This window comes from Poecilia reticulata, chromosome 7 (assembly GCF_904066995.2).
Source record: "Poecilia reticulata chromosome 7, P_reticulata-male-v2, whole genome shotgun sequence".
Classification (NCBI taxonomy): domain Eukaryota; kingdom Metazoa; phylum Chordata; class Actinopteri; order Cyprinodontiformes; family Poeciliidae; genus Poecilia; species Poecilia reticulata.
The window spans coordinates 23,587,163-23,608,373 of NC_088836.1; the positions used below are offsets into that span (position 1 = coordinate 23,587,163).

Consider the following 21,211-nt stretch of genomic DNA (forward strand, 5'->3'; position numbering starts at 1 on the left):
GTCTGGCTGTTACTTACCTGAGAAATTATTTATCAAGACCACTGCCAAAGAATTATGTGGCATTTACCCAAAATCACAGCTGCTTTAGGGGTTAAAAAAGTCTCCCCTCTTTCTTAACATTAATTTAATATTTTCCAAAATAGTGTACCATAAACACCACTATTCGTATTTATTCTGTTTGAGGTCACTGAGCGCTTCTATATCCTGTTTAAGGCTTTTCGTGTGTTGTTTGTGCCCTCTACTGGTCACGGTCATACATTGCAACTTAAACTCTCCCAAACATCCATTATGATGCCTTTATAATTTTGGTTTGCGCACAACTTAAAGTGAAAAACCAACGCAAAGTGGCGAATAACAGTGCAGCAAAAGGGAAAAGAAACATGGCCTATGCTCAGTTCCACTGATTTAATTAGTCAGCATAATTTTGGCTTTTGTCTGAGCCGAGTTTTGAGTCTCTCTGACATAAAATCCTCCAAATACACTAAAGTTTTATTTTCACGCTGTTTTGAAATGTACTTCAAATGCTTAAAAGTTGCATGTAAAAAAAAAGAAAAAAAATGAGCCAACATTTGTGAAAAGTTTTGATTTTTTATCTTTTTTTTTTATTGAAACACCATGTGCTCCCAGTACGAATCAGATAACTAAAAGAAGACCAAATGCCTGGGATACAACATCTGTTGTGGATTATGCTGGTTCAGAACAAAAAAAGCAGATGATTTATGTAAAAATTAATAAAATAGCAAATAACTGTGAGACAGCAAACAGGGTGGGGGGAGAGAAATGGTCATGGCATGACAAACTGAACACAGGTAATGGTACGAAACAGATGAGCGGTTATGAAAATAAAAATAAGAACAACTGGATCTGCAAACTTGATCACACAAGTAAGCACATATACACACACTCACCTCCAAACACACACACACACACACACACACACTCTCTCTCTCGCTCTCAATCTCTTTCACTCTCTTTCTCTCTAAAACACACACACCTACAGATAAAATGTGGTGATTGAAATGATTGAAACCCTGTTCAAATCAAACGGGTTTTTTTTTTACATCCACATCTTGTGTCTGAAGTGCAGGACACAAAGAAGAAAAAAAAAAGAGAGATAAGCTCAGATGAATACTGAAAAGCAAGCCCATCTTCACTGGTCTAACCCAACCTAAAAATGACAGCGTTCCCGTCTCTGTCATATCCAAACCCCGTTCCCGCTTTACTCCCATCTCTATCGTTCCCTCTCACCTTCATCCTGCTCCCGTCTCCCACTTTCTAACACCCTTCTCCCCTCACCGCTCGGTTTGATATTAGGCTTTCCTCACGCTTCTGCATCTTAGACGGCGGTGGAGAGACGAGACAGCGAATAGTTCAGGCTTTGAAAAGCACAATGTCCTGTTGGAAGTACAGAAAGAGGACTATTTGGGGGGAAGGGGGGGTTGAGGAGTCTCGTTGTGTGCTGAGGTTGAAGGTGGTGAACCTACATTTTAAGATATCTGAGAACATTTTGGGTTAGTCTTGTACAGAGGAGCGTGTGAAGGCATGAGGTCGAGGGGGAACAGTTGAGGTGGGGGGGTCAGCGTAGCTCAGGGATTTGTCCCTCGTCCCCCAGACTCCCAAAATCGGAGAAACGGGGACTGGGTCAGCTTATAAGGATTGCGTTTTGAGCTCGATGGGTTCCCCTCGAGTGTCCTGCTGAGTCTCGCTCTGGGGGGGTCGACTTCCCTTCAGGGTGGCCAGGCGCTCTGAGAGACCTCTCATACGGGGGAACAGCATGAAATCGTAAAAGATGGCACCCATGGCACCCCCGATCATAGGCCCAACCCAGTACACCTGCAGGAAATGACATATAAGTCGTCAACGGTTGAGCTCAACACGATGCCATTCGTAGCTGCGCAGACACTTGTATGGCTGTCTGTTATTACATTTTAGGTGATTTTCTAATAAATTTTATGTAATCTTGTTTTTGGATGACGGTGGACATATGTTTCTGTTTAGTTTGTTATTTTATTATTAGAGAAAGTTTCGAGCTAGCTAGCTCACCAGCTAGCTAGCTTTCTAGCTAACCAGGTAGCTAGCTAGAAATCTAGATAGATACAGTAGATACGGATTTTTTTTATCACCATATTATATAGTATTGTGGTAAGGACAAAAGTCATGATAATAACTATTTATTACTTTTTTAGGTAACTGTGTGGCTGATACAGCAATTCTAGCTCCAGAAAAACAAAAACTACTGTTGAAAAAACATATCCATATGCGATATGCTTCTTTAGGATACTAGTTACATAAAGTAGTGGGATTTGAATCACTAATCTGCACACAATAATTGCATTTAATCATATTTTAATTTTTTTTTTTTTTGGTAATTATTGATGCTCTCAATGAACAAACATTGGAGTTGACTCATAGAGTTTTGGTTAAACATCATTAATCAGAATTTAGCATGACATCAATAAATCAAAATTCTTATAAATGACACAATAAAGTTGAGATCTTACCCAGTGGTTGATAAAGTTTCTGAAGAGCACTGCAGGGGCAAAAGATCTGGCAGGGTTCATTCCAGCACCGGTGTAGTACATCTAAAATACAATGTATTTGTTAAAGATTGTCTGTGTGCACAATTTTGCGATGCTTTTACCCTTTTTCTGCAACTCTCACCCCCATGAGATGCCCAATGGTGACAGAGAAGCCGATGGACAGGGCTGCTGATCCCATACGGCCATTTCTCCTCTCATCGGTCACAGCAAAGATACAGACAACAAGCTGGAAGGTGAGAAACGCCTCCACTGTGGTGGCCATCCCCAGGCTCATGCCAGGCTGCAGCTGGAGGCACAAAAATTAGAGATGCAGCAAATGTTTGACCCATAAGATATTGAACATTAAGCCTCGACATTTACCATGTTCATTGCCATGTTGCCTCTCATGTTCCCAGGCGTGACCCCGTACAGCACTGCAGCTCCCGCCACGGCGCCCAGGCACTGCGCGAAGATGTAAAAAAAGGCACGGAAAAACGACATCTGTGAACCGACAAGGTAGGCAAAGGTAACCGCGGGGTTGATGTGGCCGCCGCTGATGTGGCCAATGGACTGGATGAAGGTGGCGGCCGCCAGACCGAAGCACAGGGCCACATGAAGGACGTGATAAGGCCCGGTGGTCCAGCGCAGGGCGGCACCCATGCCGAAAAATACAAAGAACATGGTCCCGAAGAACTCAGCGAAGACCGCCCGCCAAAAATTCATAGACCGAAACTCCCACATGATGAGTGATTGAAGTTCTTAGACAAGATAAGAGGAGTGTTGGTGATTCAAGAAAAGGTAATTTACCTTTTCAGTCCTTCATAAAACAGCTAACAAAAAAATCTCCTTTTTTAGTGTCAGCTGAAAAACAGCTGCTTTAAACGCAAATCTGGACTCTGCTGGTCTTTACCAAACTGTGCACTACGCTGGTAAAGTCAACTCAGCTGCTTGCCACCTCTCTCCACCTGTCGCAAAGACATAGGTGTGAGATGATGTGGGTTGTGAGTACAGACCAAAGATGCTTAGGTTCTTCAAAAGTAGGTGGGCATCAATGCTAACTGGGGGATTGTAAAGCACAGACGGGGATTGACGGATTGTCCAGTGGACCTTTTAGCCTCTGTGAGGGAGGGAAGGGAGCCAGACGGCCGCTTTATAAAACCCCCTCCTGGGGCCCCAGGTGACGTAATAATCCCCCTATTGGGCTGAGGGTGGGGAGGTGGTGAGGTACTACAGCGCTAAACATCATAAATCAAACTAACGTAACCCCTTTTGTTGCTTCCCTTCTTACACCTCCACTGAAACCACCAAAGAGCCAAATCAGATGAAGTATATGTAAAAAAAAACAACAATCTAATCAGAAAACCGGTAGGATCAAGAAGGGTTATTTTTGCATATTCAGATCAGAAGCGGAGCCGAACCTGCTGGGAGGAGCAGCTGAAACTCAGAGGAGAAGGTTTTCTTGAGGGCACATGTCATCTGTTGACATATCATAACTGTCACAACGTGCAGATATAAATCCTGATGGACAAGGGCAGAAAGCACACACTTGTGCACAAAGAGACATGCATGCTTGCGTGCACACGCACACACATACACACACACACGCACGCACGCACGCAGATAATACAGTTGGGGCCCCACACGGAAGCGCCCAAAGCTAACAGCGCTAACACTGAAATGCCTGACCCTGTGAAACCATTGTTTGCAACAAGCAAGGGCGCTACATATGCTCAGAGACAAGACAAAAATACAAATGCAGTGAAGTTCAGGGGAATTTTTGCAGCTTCACTTTGCCGTTGTTTTAAAGACATTTAAACCATCACTGAGGATTAAAAATGGCGACAAAATCTAAAACCTGTACTTGACTATCTGGGTTTTGGCTAATTCTGCTACAGCAAGAGACAGTTAGATGGAAAATGAACAATAGAAGCAAAAATAACCACACACACGCACACACACATGCACACACCTACCTAAAGATGAAATGTGATGATTGAAACCCTTTTAAAATCAAACAATATTTAATAAAGAAAAGTGATTTTTGCAAAAAGGAAACAAAGAATGCTAACAGAGCTGCAAACCAGGAAGTCAACCAGAATCCCACCAGTAAATAACCAAAGCATTTCTGTTTTCTGTGCTTGGCAGAAGACTTTGACTGATTACAGTGGGCTCTGTGTGTGTGTGTGTGTGTGTGTGTGTGTGTGTGTGTGTGTGTGTGTGTGTGTGTGTGTGTGTGTGTGTGTGTGTGTGTGTGTGTGTGTGTGTGTGTGCGCGTGCGTGTGTGTGTGCGTGCGTGTGTGCGTCCGTGTGTTGTAGAGACATGATGAGGGGGATAAGCGGCACCGAGTAACATCAGTGCTCACCAGAGCTGAGCAGCAGAGAGCCGCCGCTGTTAGTGTGTGTGTGTGTGTCAGCGGTGATGAATGCAGAACGCTGATCTTGTTGTTTTAACTGCCTTTTATACATGTCAGAAAGAACACACACAATGCTGGTCCTGTGGTAGATATTGTGCATTTTGTGCGCGTGTGTGTGAACTCCTGCATGTAGTGTGTTGTAAAACTGCAAGCCTTTCTGAGTGTGTGTGCGTATGTGCAACCAGAATATACACAGTAAGAGCAATGCTCATTTATGGAAAGAGTTTTATTTAAAGATATTACAACAATCGTCAACATTAACTTGTTTTAAAGGGTTGGTCTTATGCGGTGTCTTGCAGAAGTTTTCCTTAAACATTTTCTCATGTAACTACCACAAACTTTTATTCATGTAACAAACCAGCACAAAGAATTTGTGAAGCAGAAGGAAAAGGACGCATGTTTTTCAAATAGTTTCATAAATAAATCAAGTTCAGTTCAGATTATTTAAATTTGGATCATTCATTAAAAAAAAAGGGAGTCAAGTTCAGTTTGGTGAAAGGTTTTCTATCGAATCAGCAATCCCTCCTGAGCGATCATGTAGTCATTGAGTTGCGTCGCCTCGTTGTCTCTGCAGCAATTCCTTAAAGGAGCATCTTAAAATTAAAAGTTCCTACTTGCAGACTTTTTCACTTTTGAACCAAGTTATTAGTAAAAAAAAAAAAATTACCAATGGATCTGGAACTTTTGATCAATTTTAAGGAATTATTGACTAAATAGTTACTTCTAAGTTAATTTTGTCCTACTTCATTTGTACATAAATATTTGCATTAGAAGCAAAAACACCTGGTAAGATGCTGCATTTTTTTCAGTGTAATATCAGCAACTATGACTATTAGCTCTATCAGAAAGTAAAAAAGTAAAAACAGACAATGTGTCTGGGGAGAGTAAACAGCATCTGAGAGCAAGCTGCTCTGTTATTATGGAAAAATCTGGTCTCTAATATTCACTGCTGCTTGATTATTAAGGGTTTTTATGTGAAGAAGATTTTCACAAGCAACTAGATATAAACGGGGCCAGTAAAGAGAATATTAAAGGCTTCCTCAGACTCACCAGAAATAAACTCAATAAATTAACACTAAACTCTAACAAAACAAACTTTCTTATGCAAAACAAATAACAACAAAGTCCAGGCTTGTGATGATCGACATTCCAATTACAAAAGTGAATGAAATCAGAGTTTTGTAGTTATAATTGATCATAAACGGCACCAGTAGAAGCCTCATATAAACAATTTAAAGCTGCAAAACGTCCCAAACTGTTGCATTATTTTATAAAACCAGAGATGTGATGTGTGGAAACATGTTGGCGTGTTTGAGTTGTTATACAAAGGTGAATAAATAAAAATTTCTCTCTCTAGATTTGCAGCTTTGGTAGAAATAAACATCTTAAAGACTTGTAGCTGTTACTGCAATAAAAGCTGGTTCTGAAACCATTTTCTCTCCTCTTTACAATTATGCATTGCTTTGTGTTATATGACTCAATAAAATACATAGATTTTTGTGTTTGTCATATGAAAAAAAATCTAGAAATAAAACCAGCTAATATCTGACAGAAATCTAAATTAGATCAATATCAGCTCACACCGAGACACGACAATTCTTAAAGGTTTTACGAAAAAACAAAACACTTCCTCAGAAACTGTGCTCATACTCCCATTGTTTCCATTTTAAATTACAAAGCTTATTCTGTTCTCCCTGTTGGACCACAACAGAGGTATGAAGGTCCATTTGCCTGTGAATAGCAGGTCGTATGAGAGGAGACAGAGCTGGACAGTTTGAGAGCATCACTGAACCCCCAGCGCCGGCGAAGAGCCGCTTTAGCATTTCAAAGCGATCACAAACACGAGATGCATCTGGAACATCAGGCTGTTATTCAGCAGGATTTCAATTAGTCCCTTTTTTATTTACATATTCCGATTATGTGACAGAGAATACTGAACCTAGCGACATTAGCTTCCAGCCCCATACATGGCAATAAAGGCAGTAGTTATCCTAAATGGTTTTATCTTTTTTTTTTATTGTGAAAATGAAAAAATATGATTTATTTTTTGTAGCCTAGGAAGTTTTACAATTCTGAGTAAAAATGAGTCTCATGCAGAGGATGCTCAGGGTTTTCTTAAGTTTATGTAAAATCACCTTTTCCACCATCATCTCCCTTGAAGATTTTGAAATAAAATGAAGAAAATTCCGAAAAGATTATTGGTTAACAAAACAAGACAATAATGGACAAATTCAAGGACAAAGGACCAATTTTTCAAGATTAAGTTCAATAGAAAGTGTGTCTGATAAAATATCCAATAACTTCACCAAACTCTGATTCACAAACGCACAGCATTCTGGGGGATGTAGGCAGAGGAAAGCCTTTAGCTGCTCAACCTCTTACTGCTAGATAAACAAGACTGATGGCATCAACTAGCTCACTCCCTCTTTGGTTACCAAGCAACAACATGTTGAGTAACTTGTGGTTACCTAGCAACAACCTGTTGAGTAACTTGTGGTTACCTAGCAACAACCTGTTGAGTAACTGCCGCAGCAGCAGTTTAAGGTTTCACCACTTTGCCTCTTAACTGCTTAAAAATAAAAATAAAAAAACGGCGTGAAGTGAAAACTGTAGGAAAAACAGCAAACGTTACACCACCAGTTTGGCAGGATTTCAGATATTTAGAACAAAAAAAACTAATCGATAATTACCAATATTGACTGATATGAAATTCTTAGATTGTGATACGGTTTTCTTCTGTTTTAAGCGAGTTATCATAATCATATTTGTTTTTATTTATTGCACAGCGATCTTAAGAACATTAGTCTGATTTGTGATTTTTTTGGCACAGGACGTTAAAGGAGTTTAACCGTTGGTAACTCAGCTCCTGCCTTCGCTCATCTCTATCGAAGCCTGACTAAACCAGCGTCCGTCTTCAGTTGCTTTCCTGTTTGTTGGCATGTTTGGCTCTCATGGCGTTCTGAGTGACTGTGGACAGAGACGAGCCGGTCATGCTGGCCGTCTCAACGATCTCGATGTCCTTGCAGGTCAAACAGGCCACCAGCTTCTGGCGAGAGGCGCTGCGGGCGAAGAAGAACTCATGGGACACTCCGGCCAGTAGAGCGCCGATGATGGGACCGATCCAGTATACCTGTAGGTGGATGACAGAGTAGCAGAGCGAACCGCGCCTCAGGAGGAGCTAAGGTTGATTTTCTTTGTAAACGAAACAAAATTCACAAATTCGTGTAATTGTACAATCATTGTCAGGACTATGCATATTAGATTGCAATAAATCTTTGCTAATTATTTAATGACATTACATGCAACCTGTTTAATGCAGTATAAAAGGTTAACGTAAAGAATAAAAATGTTGTTACTTATTGTAAATAATTTTAAAAAAAGGTTTATATGAAGCATCTTCACGCTGCAGAGTGAAAAGGGTTTCTTACCCAGTGATTTTCCCAGAATCCAGTGATGATGGCTGGACCCAAGGAGCGTGCCGGGTTCATGCTGGCACCAGAGAAACGAGCCTAACACACACAATTTTGTTGTTAATTGGTGGCATGACGTATTTATTTAATGGCTAACGTTTCTCAGTTAAAGCAAAAACAAACTGTAATACAATACGTGTATGTGATTTTACAAATGACAATCTGAAAGTGGTTTGTGATACACCTGAGGAAAAACCCATTTGCAGTTTTTGAAAAGTGCTTCTGAATACAAATGCACTCCACACTTTTCAGATTGTTTAATAAAATATTCTTAAATTTTATGCATTCTTTTCTTTCGGTTTTATAATAATGCATTAGTTTTTATTGGTCTATCTATTAAAATTCAACATTTTTATTTAAACAAATACACCAGGAGTTTTGTTTTTTGTTTTGTTTTTTACCCCTATTAGAACTCCAGCAGTGTGAGAAAACCCAATGGCCAGATTTCCTGGTTCCACGCTCTCCTTCCGTCTCTGCTCCTCCACTGAGAAGACGGTGAAAACCATCTGAAAGGTGCACAGAATCTCGATGCACAGAGCCTGCGCTGCATTCAAATCTGCAGGAACCTGAGATTTAAGAGGAGTCGAGAGAGAGGAAGCATTAGGAAGAAAAGTATGAGAAATATTTACCAGAAACTGAGTTGTATCCTGCAAACTGACCCTGTTAACAAAGTGCTCTGCTGTGGCTTTGAGGGGCAGGGCCAGGTAGAGGGCCGAGGCCCCTAAACAGGCCCCCAAACACTGAGCCACCAGGTAAACGAGCGCCCGCACAGCGTCCAGCTTCCGGGTGGCCAGCAAGGACAGCGTGACAGCCGGGTTCACCTGGTCAGACACACAGACACAAACTGCTTCTCTGCTTTCTAATGACATCAAATTCAGCATTTTTGAATTTCATCTCACTGTCTGCGTTCACTACAAGATTTCACAAAGTGTTTTTTTTATTTTAGGATTCTATATGATGTATGTGTGTAGATTTTATTATAACTATATTTTCTGCTTTCTTTTGTAAACAATTTCTAACCTGATATTGATTATTGTTACCTACCTAAAATGACGGCCAAAGCCTTTTTTTTTTTTTTTTTTTGCCAAAAGTGATTTTAACAACGACAACAAAAACACCACTTTTTTTTGCCATTTGATGATTTGGGTCATTATTTTAGGAAGGTGACATTACTGAAGCATTCAATCAATAAACCAGAAGACAAAGGAGAAACTGCAGTTATTTGCTAACTGGTTTACTTTACACAAAATCTTCTGTTTTCACCAACTTTTAATTTAATCGACAATTTCATCACATTTATTCGACATCCTTTTGGCTGTTTTGTGTAAAAAGTAAAACTCTGTTCTCTAAATGTTTCTGTACGGTGTTTACCTGCGCTCCACTTATTTCTCCAAAGCAGTGTGCCAGTGCAACAATGACCACACCCACTGCCACTGCTGGATACAGGGGCCCCACGGGGGCCTCGCCGGGCCCTGGAACAGAGGCGCCCAGCACGGCGCTCACTAACACCAGGGTGCCAAGCAGCTCTGCTAAGGCGGCGCTCCAGAACTGCCGACTGCGGAGCTCCTCGGCGGAAAAAGGGCAAAGTTAGCTCGTATTCAGTCCTTCTATTGGATTTTTATGGCTACAATGAATCAAAACATAAAACTAAAATGTTGTTGAAAGTCAGAGGTTTGTAAATATGTGTTTGCTAAAATATTAGGGGGACTTTGAAATGTAAATATATGCAAAATTCAAGGATTTGCAAACAGGTTAACATGTCTTTCTGCTAAACATATCCTGATTTAGGTCTCGTTTATGACACAAGAATAAAATTATGACAAACATCTCCTAAAAAATAGATTAACTAGGAGTGGGGCAATGATCGATTATAAAATGATAAACAGGGGATCATGCTGTGATCTACAGTTTTACAACAAGATTTGATAAATCCAAAGTAAACAAAGTGTGGCCTGAGTTTGGGTCGTTTGTTGGACACATCTGGTTTAGTTCCCCTTAGAGAAACTGAGGAAAAGTAGGAAAGTGATTTAAAGTTTTGTTTTTTCAGCAAAAGCTGATATTTATGTTTTAGAGAATGTCCATCATTGTGACAAAATAAGAACAGGATTGCTTTGTTTTTGCTCATATGCTACATGTCTGCTGAACAGATGATCTGTGATATTGTCAAGAATAATACGGTTCTGAGTTTTCAGGACGCAGGACTTTGAAACCAAATGCAACCGAGAAACATTTTGCTTGTACTGCTGTTGGTACTCTAGGTTCTTAAACACAAAGATTTGACTTTAAGGGAAAAACTAAGTGCCAAATTTTGGAATTATTTGAAAGTCTTAGTTTAAAAGCAAAAATGAATATATCAAAAAACCTGAGATAAATTTTGTCAAATCACAAGCCTGCGATCAGGAGCTTCAACATAAACTCATAAATTACAAATTACTTCTAACTAATAAACTAAATCATCATAAACTGCCACTTTTATTGCAAATATACTTATGCAAGGGCTACTTTGTGATGACGTCTACTTCCAGGATTATAAAGAAAATGTATAACCTTCCTGTTGCTCAAATCCAAGCATTAAATGAGAATCCTCACCTCCCGCCACGTCATTTCAGATCCAGCGTAGACGTTTCCCTCCGGCTCCTTGTTTATCTCTGTTTCTGTGTGTGGAGCTGTGGGGGTCTGAGGGCTTTGGGGTCTCATTAACTTGAGAGCTCTTTTGATGAGAACAAGCCTCCTCCCTCTCTGCCTCACACTCTCCTTCTCCGCTGCACTCCAGGCCCTGCTCACACACACACACACACACACACACACACACACACACACACACACACACACACACACACACACACACACAGAGCAAAGACGTCCCTTTGAGGGTGCATGTCTAACATCCTGTCCTCCAAAAACCAGCAAACAAATTAATCAACCTTATGCCTCTATAGAAATCTGCAGGGCTTCTAACATGCATGCAAAATGTCTCAATAAATTAAATCAACTTCAAAATGTGCTGCATATGAAAGTGATGTATATTAATTCTCAGTTGATACAATTTGTCTGCACTAAATATCGTCCCAAATTACATAAACACAAATACACACAATGCCAGATTAAAACTTAAAAGCGACACATTTTGCCAAAAATCCACAAAACTAGGTAAAAATTCTCCGATATAGTTTGGATTTTACAATTTAAACATAATTTAGACTTAATTTTTCTCTATGTTTCCATTTATCTTTTAAAAGATTGCTTCCTTATATTTTTGCATTTTAATAAAAATACCAATAATAGTCACCTCTCATTATAAATTACAATAAATACCAACCCAGACAGCAGAGAATAACCCTTTTGAACATTAGTTGCATTATATTTATTTACATTATAACATTACAAAATTTATATTACAATCTGTTTCATTTGCATTTTCAACATTTACAAAAGCGCATTAAAACAGCCGTGATTTTTTTCATACATGTCACAGAACAATACTTTGGTAACTTTTAAAAAAAGTTTCCTAACTTTTTCTCAGCTAAAAAATAAAAATTAAATATATCTTTTGTTATATTTTGTTCAACAAATGAATCTATGTTGTTTTGTTGTTGTTTAGGTGCAACTAAATCATGTGCAGAGATTAGACGTTGATATAAAAAGTTTAAAAAATAACAATATTTGATTATTCATCCATTTTTTCAAATAGCGATATCTCTAACTTCCCTCTGATCACACCAGCAGCACACAAAATCAAATGATTGCTGCTTTTTAAATATAAATTACACTTAGAAGTTAATAAAATTGACAAGGAACGGTTTCAATCTTGAGAACAGATCTCTACCTAAACCAACCATTAAAGCATGTGTGTCTCGTTATAAGGCTATTTGGCTTATAATGTTGTTTCTTTTTTTATTTATTTTCTTCAGGAAGATTTCAGATGTACACCATATAGCAAAAAGTATTTTTGTTTTTTTTTTTGGTCAAACTGTGTTTGGTCACCTAGAAACTGCCGCTCAGCATGACTTTCAAACCAGTAATAGCAGAAGGAGCCAATTAGTGAGCAGAAGTGAGGCGAACAACAAGAACAAACATCGTGCTTTGATTTCAAACCATCTGTTTCTCTAATATGCAGAATTTCTGTGCCAGACACGATCAATCCCCGAAAACCTTTTTTTAATCGTTTCAAAAGGCCCGTTTTCGCCTCTCTACATGCTGCTTGTGAGGTATCCCTCTGATCGCCATGGGGACCATCTCTTTCATGATGCTGTTGCCATGGAGGCTTGTGGACCGCTGCATCTCTTTTCATTGTCCCTCTTTGATATCAACGTGCACAGCACTTCGGCGCTTCCATCAGATGATGCTGCAGGAACCGCTCTGGGTCCGACCCGAGCGAAGGGGCAGAAATGACCGGTACGTGGTGGTGGTGGATTTCTGCTGGTGTGCCCCATTATGTCATGGATTACCCCCTCCTCACTGTGGCAACTGTGTGACTGTTATCCCCCCTTTTGTGGCGGTAAGCCCCAAATGAGCGGCGCTGGAACCCGCTGGCGTGAGGAGTTTTCAGGCCGCCTCACTCACCCAGAGTGCTGACACCGACGCTATTTTCACACATACACTCGATGTGCAAACTCAGGGCTTTGCGCTACAGAGCAACGGGGAATTAATAGAAGCACTGGATATATGGCACAGACTCTGGAAATGAATGTAAGGGAAAAGGGAAAAAGAAAAAAGAAAGAAAGATCATGTTGTTTTTCCTGATTTTGATTGGAGATTCATTAGTGAGTTTGAATCTGGAGCCTCCATCAGAGTTGAGCAGCTGGAAGTGACGGCAGGATGTTTCCAGCAGCATGTGCTCCAGGCAGGACTTTTTTATTTTCTGAAAAAAGAAAAAAATAATCATTTAAATAAAAAAAGAAAGAAGAAGAAAAAAAACAGTAACAGATGCTCCCAATATTTCTATGGGACACAAATATCTTTAAGATTTTCCACAGTCAAGTTCAAGTTTACTTTATAAAACATGGAAGGACAAAAAGTATTAATGAATACTGACTGTAAAAACATGAGATTATAGCCAGGTGGCTAATTTCCAGCTAGTCTGATAAATAGCTCTGATGTGAGATCACATTTTCGGGAACTTTGTAGCTGACAGCCGTATCGTATCTGTCATTACAGTTGCTATGGAATTGCTATGACAACAATAAAGAACTAGCTCCCGCCTGGTTCATATCTAACAATACAAGTACAGAGCAACGATCAAGTCTTAAACTTTTTGAAAGCCATAGTTCATCAACGTTTTGTGCTCATAGACATAATATAAGAGTAGATGCCTCATGGACGGCTCTCGCCTATTGTCGCTGACGAGATTTAGGGCGGCCATCTTGGAGCGGTACTCCACTCCACTCAGCATTATGTGTTTAGCAGGCACAATGACGTATCAGCGCATTTAATCGATCATAACACGCTTTTTTGTTACTGGAAACCATATTCAAACATATACTATCAAAACTACATTTATAAACAATTGTATTTTTTAAGTATGTTTTTAATACATAGTTCAGCATATTTAAATATGCTTAGTGGCTATAACAATAGAATAGGAATGGAATATTCTGATATTGATGTATTTTGAGCATATTACAAAGCCCACAGCCGTTCATAATTTAATAATTTATTTAGTAAGATCAATACATATTTACATAACTATACAAACACAAATAAATAATGATTAATAATGACAAATAAATAATGATTAATACTGAATAATATATATTGGATACATACATATATAGATATATATCTATGTTTTCCAGCCGACGAGTTCTAGCTTCAGAGTGATTCCGCACCTGAGATTGAGTCCAAAATCCGACATGAGATTCATCCGTGCTGCAGTGAATCCGTCTCTCTTTTTAGATTCTCCCACTTCTTCCTCATATCGTCTCTTTATAAAACCTTCAAAACAAAAACGGAAGATTTGGGATGTATCTTACTTTTGACAGAGTGAGAGAATTACATATAAATAATAGTCTTTACCACCTGTGTAAACTTTACTGGTGAATGTTATAACACGTAATCTAAGTTTTATAATGTCTGTTACATTGTTTCATTTCTAATGTAGGCTCTTGTGTCAGATAATCCAAGTCAATGTTAGAGAATAATAATTTTTTTTAGATTTACAGAATCTCAGTTAGCCTTCATTGTCATGATGGGTTTGATGGATCTCACCCACATGCAAGAACACCATGAGACGGAGTGTGAAAAAATTGAAAGGTTTATTTTACAGATGCAACAGAAAGTGAAGCTGGTCCGGGAACTGCTCGGCTGACTCGGTGTACTGAGAAGACAAAGGGGGTGTGGTGAGTTCAGGTGCTGGGAAATGGGAGCTTGAGAATGTGTAATGGATGAACTTACTGACTCGGTGCGTCCAAAACGGTTTGGAGGGGGGAGTGGTTGGTTCAGGGGTCTTTGCGTGAGGCGTGGTGGGTTGGAGGGTGGCGTTGGAGGGCGGACAGGAGGGTTTGTCTCTGAAGGCGGCGGCGGCGGTGGGTAGTAGGGGGGAACGGCCGGTCGGAAACTTCTGAGAGGTTATAGGTTTACGGAAGCTTGATGGGTCTTGTTGTCAGGCATACGGGGAGGTCGTGGCAGGGAACTGGCACGGCAGGCAACCGGATCAGGGCGGGTCCTGTGGAGAGCAAGGGTTTACAATGAAACAACGATGTGAAAACAAACACTTGGCAGATTCTCAAGGCAACAAAGCTTGGAGCAATAACTCAGAGGAGGGGGCTCGAGGTACCATCAACGGTTGACACTCTGGCGTCGCAGTACCGGCGTTCCACCCCTCTTATGCTGCCGCCAATTAGGTAATCCGCCGCAGACGTGAGGATGACGTCATCTGGGAACCCACAGCCCGCCACCTCTCGGACCCCATCTGGTGGGGAGACAACTGAGCAACCCAAGGCTAGGCAAAGACACCCAGAACCTAACAGTACCCCCCCCTCAACGGCCGCCACCTGGTGGCCGAGAAGAGGAAGACGGAAGGGAAGACCGATAATCCGAAATCACGGTCGGGTCCAGGATGAAGGAGCCCGGAACCCACATGCGGTCCTCCGGACCATAGCCCTCCCAATCAACGAGGTACTGCCAACCACGACCTCGCCGACGGGAGTCCACGATCCGGCGAACAGTGTAGGCGGGATGGCCGTCGATGTCTCGGGGGGGAGGGGGGGACTCGGAAGGAGGGGAAAGGTCGCTGGTCTGAACGGGCTTTAACTGAGAGACATGAAAGGTGGGGTGGATGCGGAGTGTGGCTGGAAGATTGAGACGAACGGCGGATGGACTGATAACCGACTCAACCTCGAAAGGACCAATAAACCTGGGGGAAAGTTTCTTAGACATGGACTTGAGTGAAATATTATGAGTCGACAGCCAAACCTTCTGTCCGGGGCTGTAGGTGGGCGCGGGGAGCCGCCTGCGGTCAGCAAACCTCTTGTTGCGGAGGGAGGTACTGTTGAGGGCGTCAGAGGTGAGTCTCCAGATGTGTTTACAGCGGCGGATATGATGTTACAGAGATGAGGGATTCGTCAGAGGAGAGTAGTGGCGGTTGATAACCTATGGAGGCTTCAAACGGGGAGAGACCAGTGGCAACAGAAACGTGACAGTTGTGTGAATACTCCACCCATGGCAGGAACTGACTCCAATCTGACGGGTTAGTGGAGGTGAAACAGCGAAGAGTAGACTCAAGTTCCTGGTTGAGCCTCTCCACTTGACCATTAGTCTGAGGATGATAGCCAGACGTTAATGTGACCTTAGCATTAAGTGCTGAACAGAACTGTTTCCAAACGAGGGACACAAACTGCGGGCCTCTGTCTGATAAGATCTCCACTGGAGAACCATGGAGACGGAAAACATGTTTCACCAGGAGCTGAGCGGTTTGGTAGGCGGTGGGGAGTCTTCTGAGGGCGACCAGATGACAGGCCTTGGAAAAACGGTCAATAATGGAGAGAATAGTTGTCATACCTCTGGAGGGAGGGAGGCCGGTAACAAAATCAATGGCTATATGCGACCACGGACGGCTCGGGGTGGACAGAGGTTGAAGTAAGCCAGCAGGGGGTCGGTGGGTGGGTTTATTTCTAGCACAGACTCTACATGCTTGAACAAACTCCTTAACATCCTTATGGAGAGATGCCCACCAGAACCTGCGGTTAACAAGAGCAATGGTTCGGCTAGTACCTGGGTGTGCGGAAAACTTGGAGGCGTGAATCCATTGAAGAAAACGGGCGCGGACAGACGAAGGAACGTAGATCCTCCCAGGGGGACAATTCTCCGGAACGGGCTCTGACTGCTGGGCCTGCCTTATGATGTCCTCCATCTCCCATGCTACTGCCGCCACCGTACAGCTGGGAGGGAGGATACTCGTCAGAGTCCTTTCAGAGTCATCGGGTGCATAGAGACGGGATAGAGCATCAGGCTTGATGTTGCGAGAACCTGGGCGGTAAGAAATGGAAAGGTTAAATCTGGAAAAGAAAAGGGACCAGCGGGATTGGCGTGGGTTAGTTCTTTTGGCTGAGCGGAGGTAAGAGAGGTTCTTATGATCCGTCCAAACTAGGACTGGATACTCCGCTCCCTCTAACCAGTGCCGCCACTCCTCCAAAGCCAGCTTTATCGCTAGTAGTTCTCGGTCTCCAACATCGTAATTACGTTCGGATGGAGATAATCGGCGGGAAAAAAGGCACACGGATGAGTCTTATGATCAGAGTCGGCAACCTGTGACAGGACTGCTCCCACCCCCGAGTCAGAGGCATCTACCTCCACAATAAATTGCTTAGTCGGGTCTGGCTGGATGAGGATTGGAGCCTGGGAAAACAGAGACTTAAGTCTAGAAAATGCTGCTTCAGCAGCAGGGGACCAGTGGAAAAGAGTCTTGGTAGAGGTGAGGGCGGTTAGTGGTGCGGCTGTTTGGCTGTAGTTACGGATGAACCTCCGGTAGAAGTTCGCAAAGCCCAGAAATCTCTGTAACTGTTTCCGAGTCTGGGGGGTGGGCCAGTCCATGACTGCTTTGATCTTTTCTTCTGTGGGCCGTACCTGTCCGCCCTCGAGGATGAACCCCAAAAAGGAAACTGATGACTTGTGAAACTCGCATTTCTCACCCTTAACATAAAGTTTATTTTCCAGAAGCCTTTGTAAAACAAGTCGGACATGCTGCTTGTGTTCGGCCAGGGACTTGGAGTAAATGAGGATGTCATCTAAATAAACAAAAACAAAAATGTTAAGGAAATCGCGGAGGACATCATTGACCAATGCTTGGAAACAGGCTGGAGCATTACATAAACCAAAAGGCATCACCAGGTACTCGAAATGGCCAATAGGAGTCTTAAACGCCGTCTTCCATTCATCACCCTCCTTGATTCGCAGGAGGTGATAGGCATTGCGTAGGTCCAGCTTGGAGAACACTGTTGCCCCATGCACAGGTTCGAAAGCAGAAGATAACAGAGGCAGGGGATACTTGTTCTTGATGGTGATCCCATTAAGGCCTCTGTAATCTATGCAGGGCCTGAGGGTCCCATCCTTTTTCCCCACAAAGAAAAACCCTGCCCCCAATGGGGAAGAAGACGGGCGAATAATACCTGCAGCCCACGACTCCTTAATATATTTCTCCATCGTCTCGCGCTCCGGACGAGAGATGTTGTACAAACGGCTCGATGGTAAGGGAGCTCCGGGCAGTAAATCGATGGAGCAGTCGTAGGGGCGGTGTGGAGGGAGAGAACAGGCCTTGTTCTTACTGAATACTGGTGCGAGGTCATGGTACTCAGCGGGAACGGAAGAGAGATCAGGAGGATCTGCATCTTGATTGGCAGCCGGAGATGGGCCTGGAGGGATGGCAGAACGAAGACAAGAGGAATGACAATGGTTAGACCAGGATTCAATACGTCTCTTTGACCAGCAGATACGGGGATTATGGAGTGTTAACCAGTCAAAACCCAAAACCACGGGGGCATTGGCAGACGGAAAAACAAAAAATGATACGTGTTCATTGTGGTTTCCGGAAATAACTAAAGGTAACGGCTTGGTTTTGTGTGAGATCATATGGAGGGATTTACCATCCAGTGCTGAAACATGAATAGGAGAAGGTAAAGGGATGGTCTCGATACCTAGCTGTTCAACTAATTCAGAATCGATCAAAGTTCGCTCGCAGCCAGAATCTATCATGACAGACAGGGAAATATGTTCATTACCATAACACAGATCAGCAGGAAGTTGTAGGCGAGGAATATTGTCTTCACTCTTCTGACCCACCAGGTTCCTCACCCTCACTGATGGGTCCTGGAGTTTAGCTTCTTAGGACAATTAGCGACGAAGTGACCGGGACCGCCACAGTACAGGCAGAGCCGATTCGTCATACGCTTTCGGCGTTCCTCCGGAGAGAGCCGAGCATTGCCGATCTGCATGGGCTCATGCTCGGACTGGAACGGCTGCAACGGCGGAGGTAAGACAGGTGGGGCGGCAACAGTAAACACAGACCTTCGATTCCTCTCCTTATTTCTTGAACGAATCCTGTTGTCGATTCGCACCGTCAATTTAATAAGGTCCTCCAGCGTCTCAGGCTCGTCTAGCGTGGTTAATTCATCCTTAATTGATTCATTTAAGGCATGAAAGTACGCACTCTTCAAAGCCGGAGCGTTCCAACTGGAGGCTGCCGCTTTAATGCGGAAATCAATAGCAAATTCAGCTACTGATCTTTGCCCCTGCTTCAGGCTCCATAAATCACGAGAGTTGGAGGTCTTGTCGGGGTCATAGCAGAAAATCTGTTTAAACTCCTTCAAAAACTCCTGAAACGTCGTCCCAAAGTTGGTGGGATCAGGAAACTTGGCCTCCGCCCAGTCTAAGGCTTTCCCTGACAAATGAGAGAGTACGAATGCTATCTTCGCCCCGTCATGGGAAAAACTCCGCGGGGAACTGTTAAATGCCAAAGAACACTGCATGATAAAACCCCGACATTTGCTAGGTTCTCCGTCAAACCTCTCCGGAGTGGGAAAACGGATCTCGGAAAACGTGGAGCGGGTTTCAGGGACTGGATCCGGAGCAGGTGCGGGTGCTGGAACGGGAGGCTGTGGAATAGACGTTTGCAAAAAATTAGCGATCTCATCCAGGCGTTTATTGGTCTCAGATTGACTAGAACTCAATTTTCTCAATACAGCTTCGTGGGTCTCTAAGGTGCTTTGTTGATCAGCGAGAGCTCGCCTAATGGTGTCTGCGGGGTGAATGTCTTGGCCAGAGTGTTCTGTCATGATGGGTTTGATGGATCTCACCCACATGCAAGAACACCATGAGACGGAGTGTGAAAAAATTGAAAGGTTTATTTTACAGATGCAACAGAAAGTGAAGCTGGTCCGGGAACTGCTCGGCTGACTCGGGGTACTGAGAAGACAAAGGGGGTGTGGTGAGTTCAGGTGCTGGGAAATGGGAGCTTGAGAATGTGTAATGGATGAACTTACTGACTCGGTGCGTCCAAAACGGTTTGGAGGGGGGAGTGGTTGGTTCAGGGGTCTTTGCGTGAGGCGTGGTGGGTTGGAGGGTGGCGTTGGAGGGCGGACAGGAGGGTTTGTCTCTGAAGGCGGCGGCGGCGGTGGGTAGTAGGGGGGAACGGCCGGTCGGAAACTTCTGAGAGGTTATAGGTTTACGGAAGCTTGATGGGTCTTGTTGTCAGGCATACGGGGAGGTCGTGGCAGGGAACTGGCACGGCAGGCAACCGGATCAGGGCGGGTCCTGTGGAGAGCAAGGGTTTACAATGAAACAACGATGTGAAAACAAACACTTGGCAGATTCTCAAGGCAACAAAGCTTGGAGCAATAACTCAGAGGAGGGGGCTCGAGGTACCATCAACGGTTGACACTCTGGCGTCGAAGTACCGGCGTTCCACCCCTCTTATGCTGCCGCCAATTAGGTAATCCGCCGCAGACGTGAGGATGACGTCATCTGGGAACCCACAGCCCGCCACCTCTCGGACCCCATCTGGTGGGGAGACAACTGAGCAACCCAAGGCTAGGCAAAGACACCCAGAACCTAACATTCATAGCGGGGCTGACCCCCGTATTACACCAAGCACTGTAGCTAATATTAGCTGGTATATCGCCGGTGGGCATAAATACAGTAAAGTAATATTCCAGTCACGGAATATACACAATAATATGTCCATCTTACTTGTGAAATGTTGTCTGTGGAGCCCTCACATCCATAATCCATCGATCCGAACAACAATATCCCTCAGTGTTGAGGCATCTTCTGCTGTTTGATAGAGCAAAGTAGGAGAGAAGACCGCTCCAAGATGGCCGCCGTATTTCCTGCGCCGGAGCAGCCAATGCGGGGTTTACTCTTATATTATGTCTATGGTGCGTGCTACTCTTGCCTAACAAGATGGCGGTTCCGTGGCGCGGATCACTTTCGGTTAAGACTTGTGGGAACTGTGGCGCGTTGATGTTGAAGCACATAATAAATGCAGGGATAAAAATCATAAAACTATGGAATAAGAAATACTTTAATTATAAAATCGATATCATTGCATATATTCAATGTTGACATTTTAGCTGGTTTTACAAATGTTTTGCAAGTACATTTGAAAATTAGATAAATTCTCACAAGACTTCACTTATTGCACAAAGTGCAATTGTGAATCCAAGATAACCCCTAAAAATGTTAACCGTTTAATTTCTAGTTTTTTTTTTTGCCTTGGACAAAAATAACTAGAATCACTAAGTATTTTCCTTTTTTTGAGAAACATGAAGTGTGTGAAGATTTGAAATCAAAGTTAAAATTCTTGTTTGGACACAAT

The 21,211-nt window shown here is 42.9% G+C and overlaps 2 protein-coding genes and 1 long non-coding RNA gene across 6 annotated transcripts; all 3 read right to left on the minus strand.

Annotated features, from left to right (window-relative positions):
• Nucleotides 1-576: 576 nt before the first annotated feature.
• mipb (major intrinsic protein of lens fiber b) lies at nt 577-3,779 on the minus strand. The gene is made up of 4 exons (XM_008414162.3): nt 2,901-3,779; nt 2,662-2,826; nt 2,502-2,582; nt 577-1,833 (listed from the first exon to the last, which is right to left on the minus strand). The coding sequence occupies exons 1-4, from the start codon at nt 3,258-3,260 to the stop codon at nt 1,648-1,650; spliced, it is 792 nt and encodes a 263-aa protein (XP_008412384.1). The 5' UTR covers nt 3,261-3,779; the 3' UTR covers nt 577-1,647.
• Nucleotides 3,780-7,180: 3,401 nt separating this feature from the next.
• On the minus strand, nt 7,181-21,205 carry LOC103467615 (aquaporin AQPAe.a). Of its 2 annotated transcripts, none has more exons than XM_008414164.3 (7): nt 20,584-21,205; nt 10,993-11,179; nt 9,775-9,969; nt 9,063-9,224; nt 8,805-8,969; nt 8,362-8,442; nt 7,181-8,063 (listed from the first exon to the last, which is right to left on the minus strand). In XM_008414164.3, exons 1-7 carry the CDS (start codon nt 20,892-20,894, stop codon nt 7,848-7,850), a joined length of 1,317 nt encoding a protein of 438 aa, XP_008412386.2. In that variant the 5' UTR covers nt 20,895-21,205; the 3' UTR covers nt 7,181-7,847. The 2 variants fall into 2 exon arrangements, with proteins under 2 accessions (XP_008412386.2, XP_008412387.2); XM_008414165.3 differs by having other exon boundaries at nt 9,775-9,966; nt 20,584-20,938.
• Nucleotides 13,134-15,266, minus strand: LOC103467616 (uncharacterized). 3 transcript variants are annotated; one of them, XR_014088249.1, is made up of 5 exons: nt 15,179-15,266; nt 14,797-15,067; nt 14,667-14,719; nt 14,232-14,337; nt 13,134-13,264 (listed from the first exon to the last, which is right to left on the minus strand). It is a non-coding gene; the product is annotated as an uncharacterized LOC103467616 (long non-coding RNA). The 3 variants fall into 3 exon arrangements; XR_014088248.1 differs by having other exon boundaries at nt 14,797-15,191; XR_014088250.1 differs by lacking the exon at nt 14,667-14,719 and having other exon boundaries at nt 14,797-15,191.
• Nucleotides 21,206-21,211: the final 6 nt, after the last annotated feature.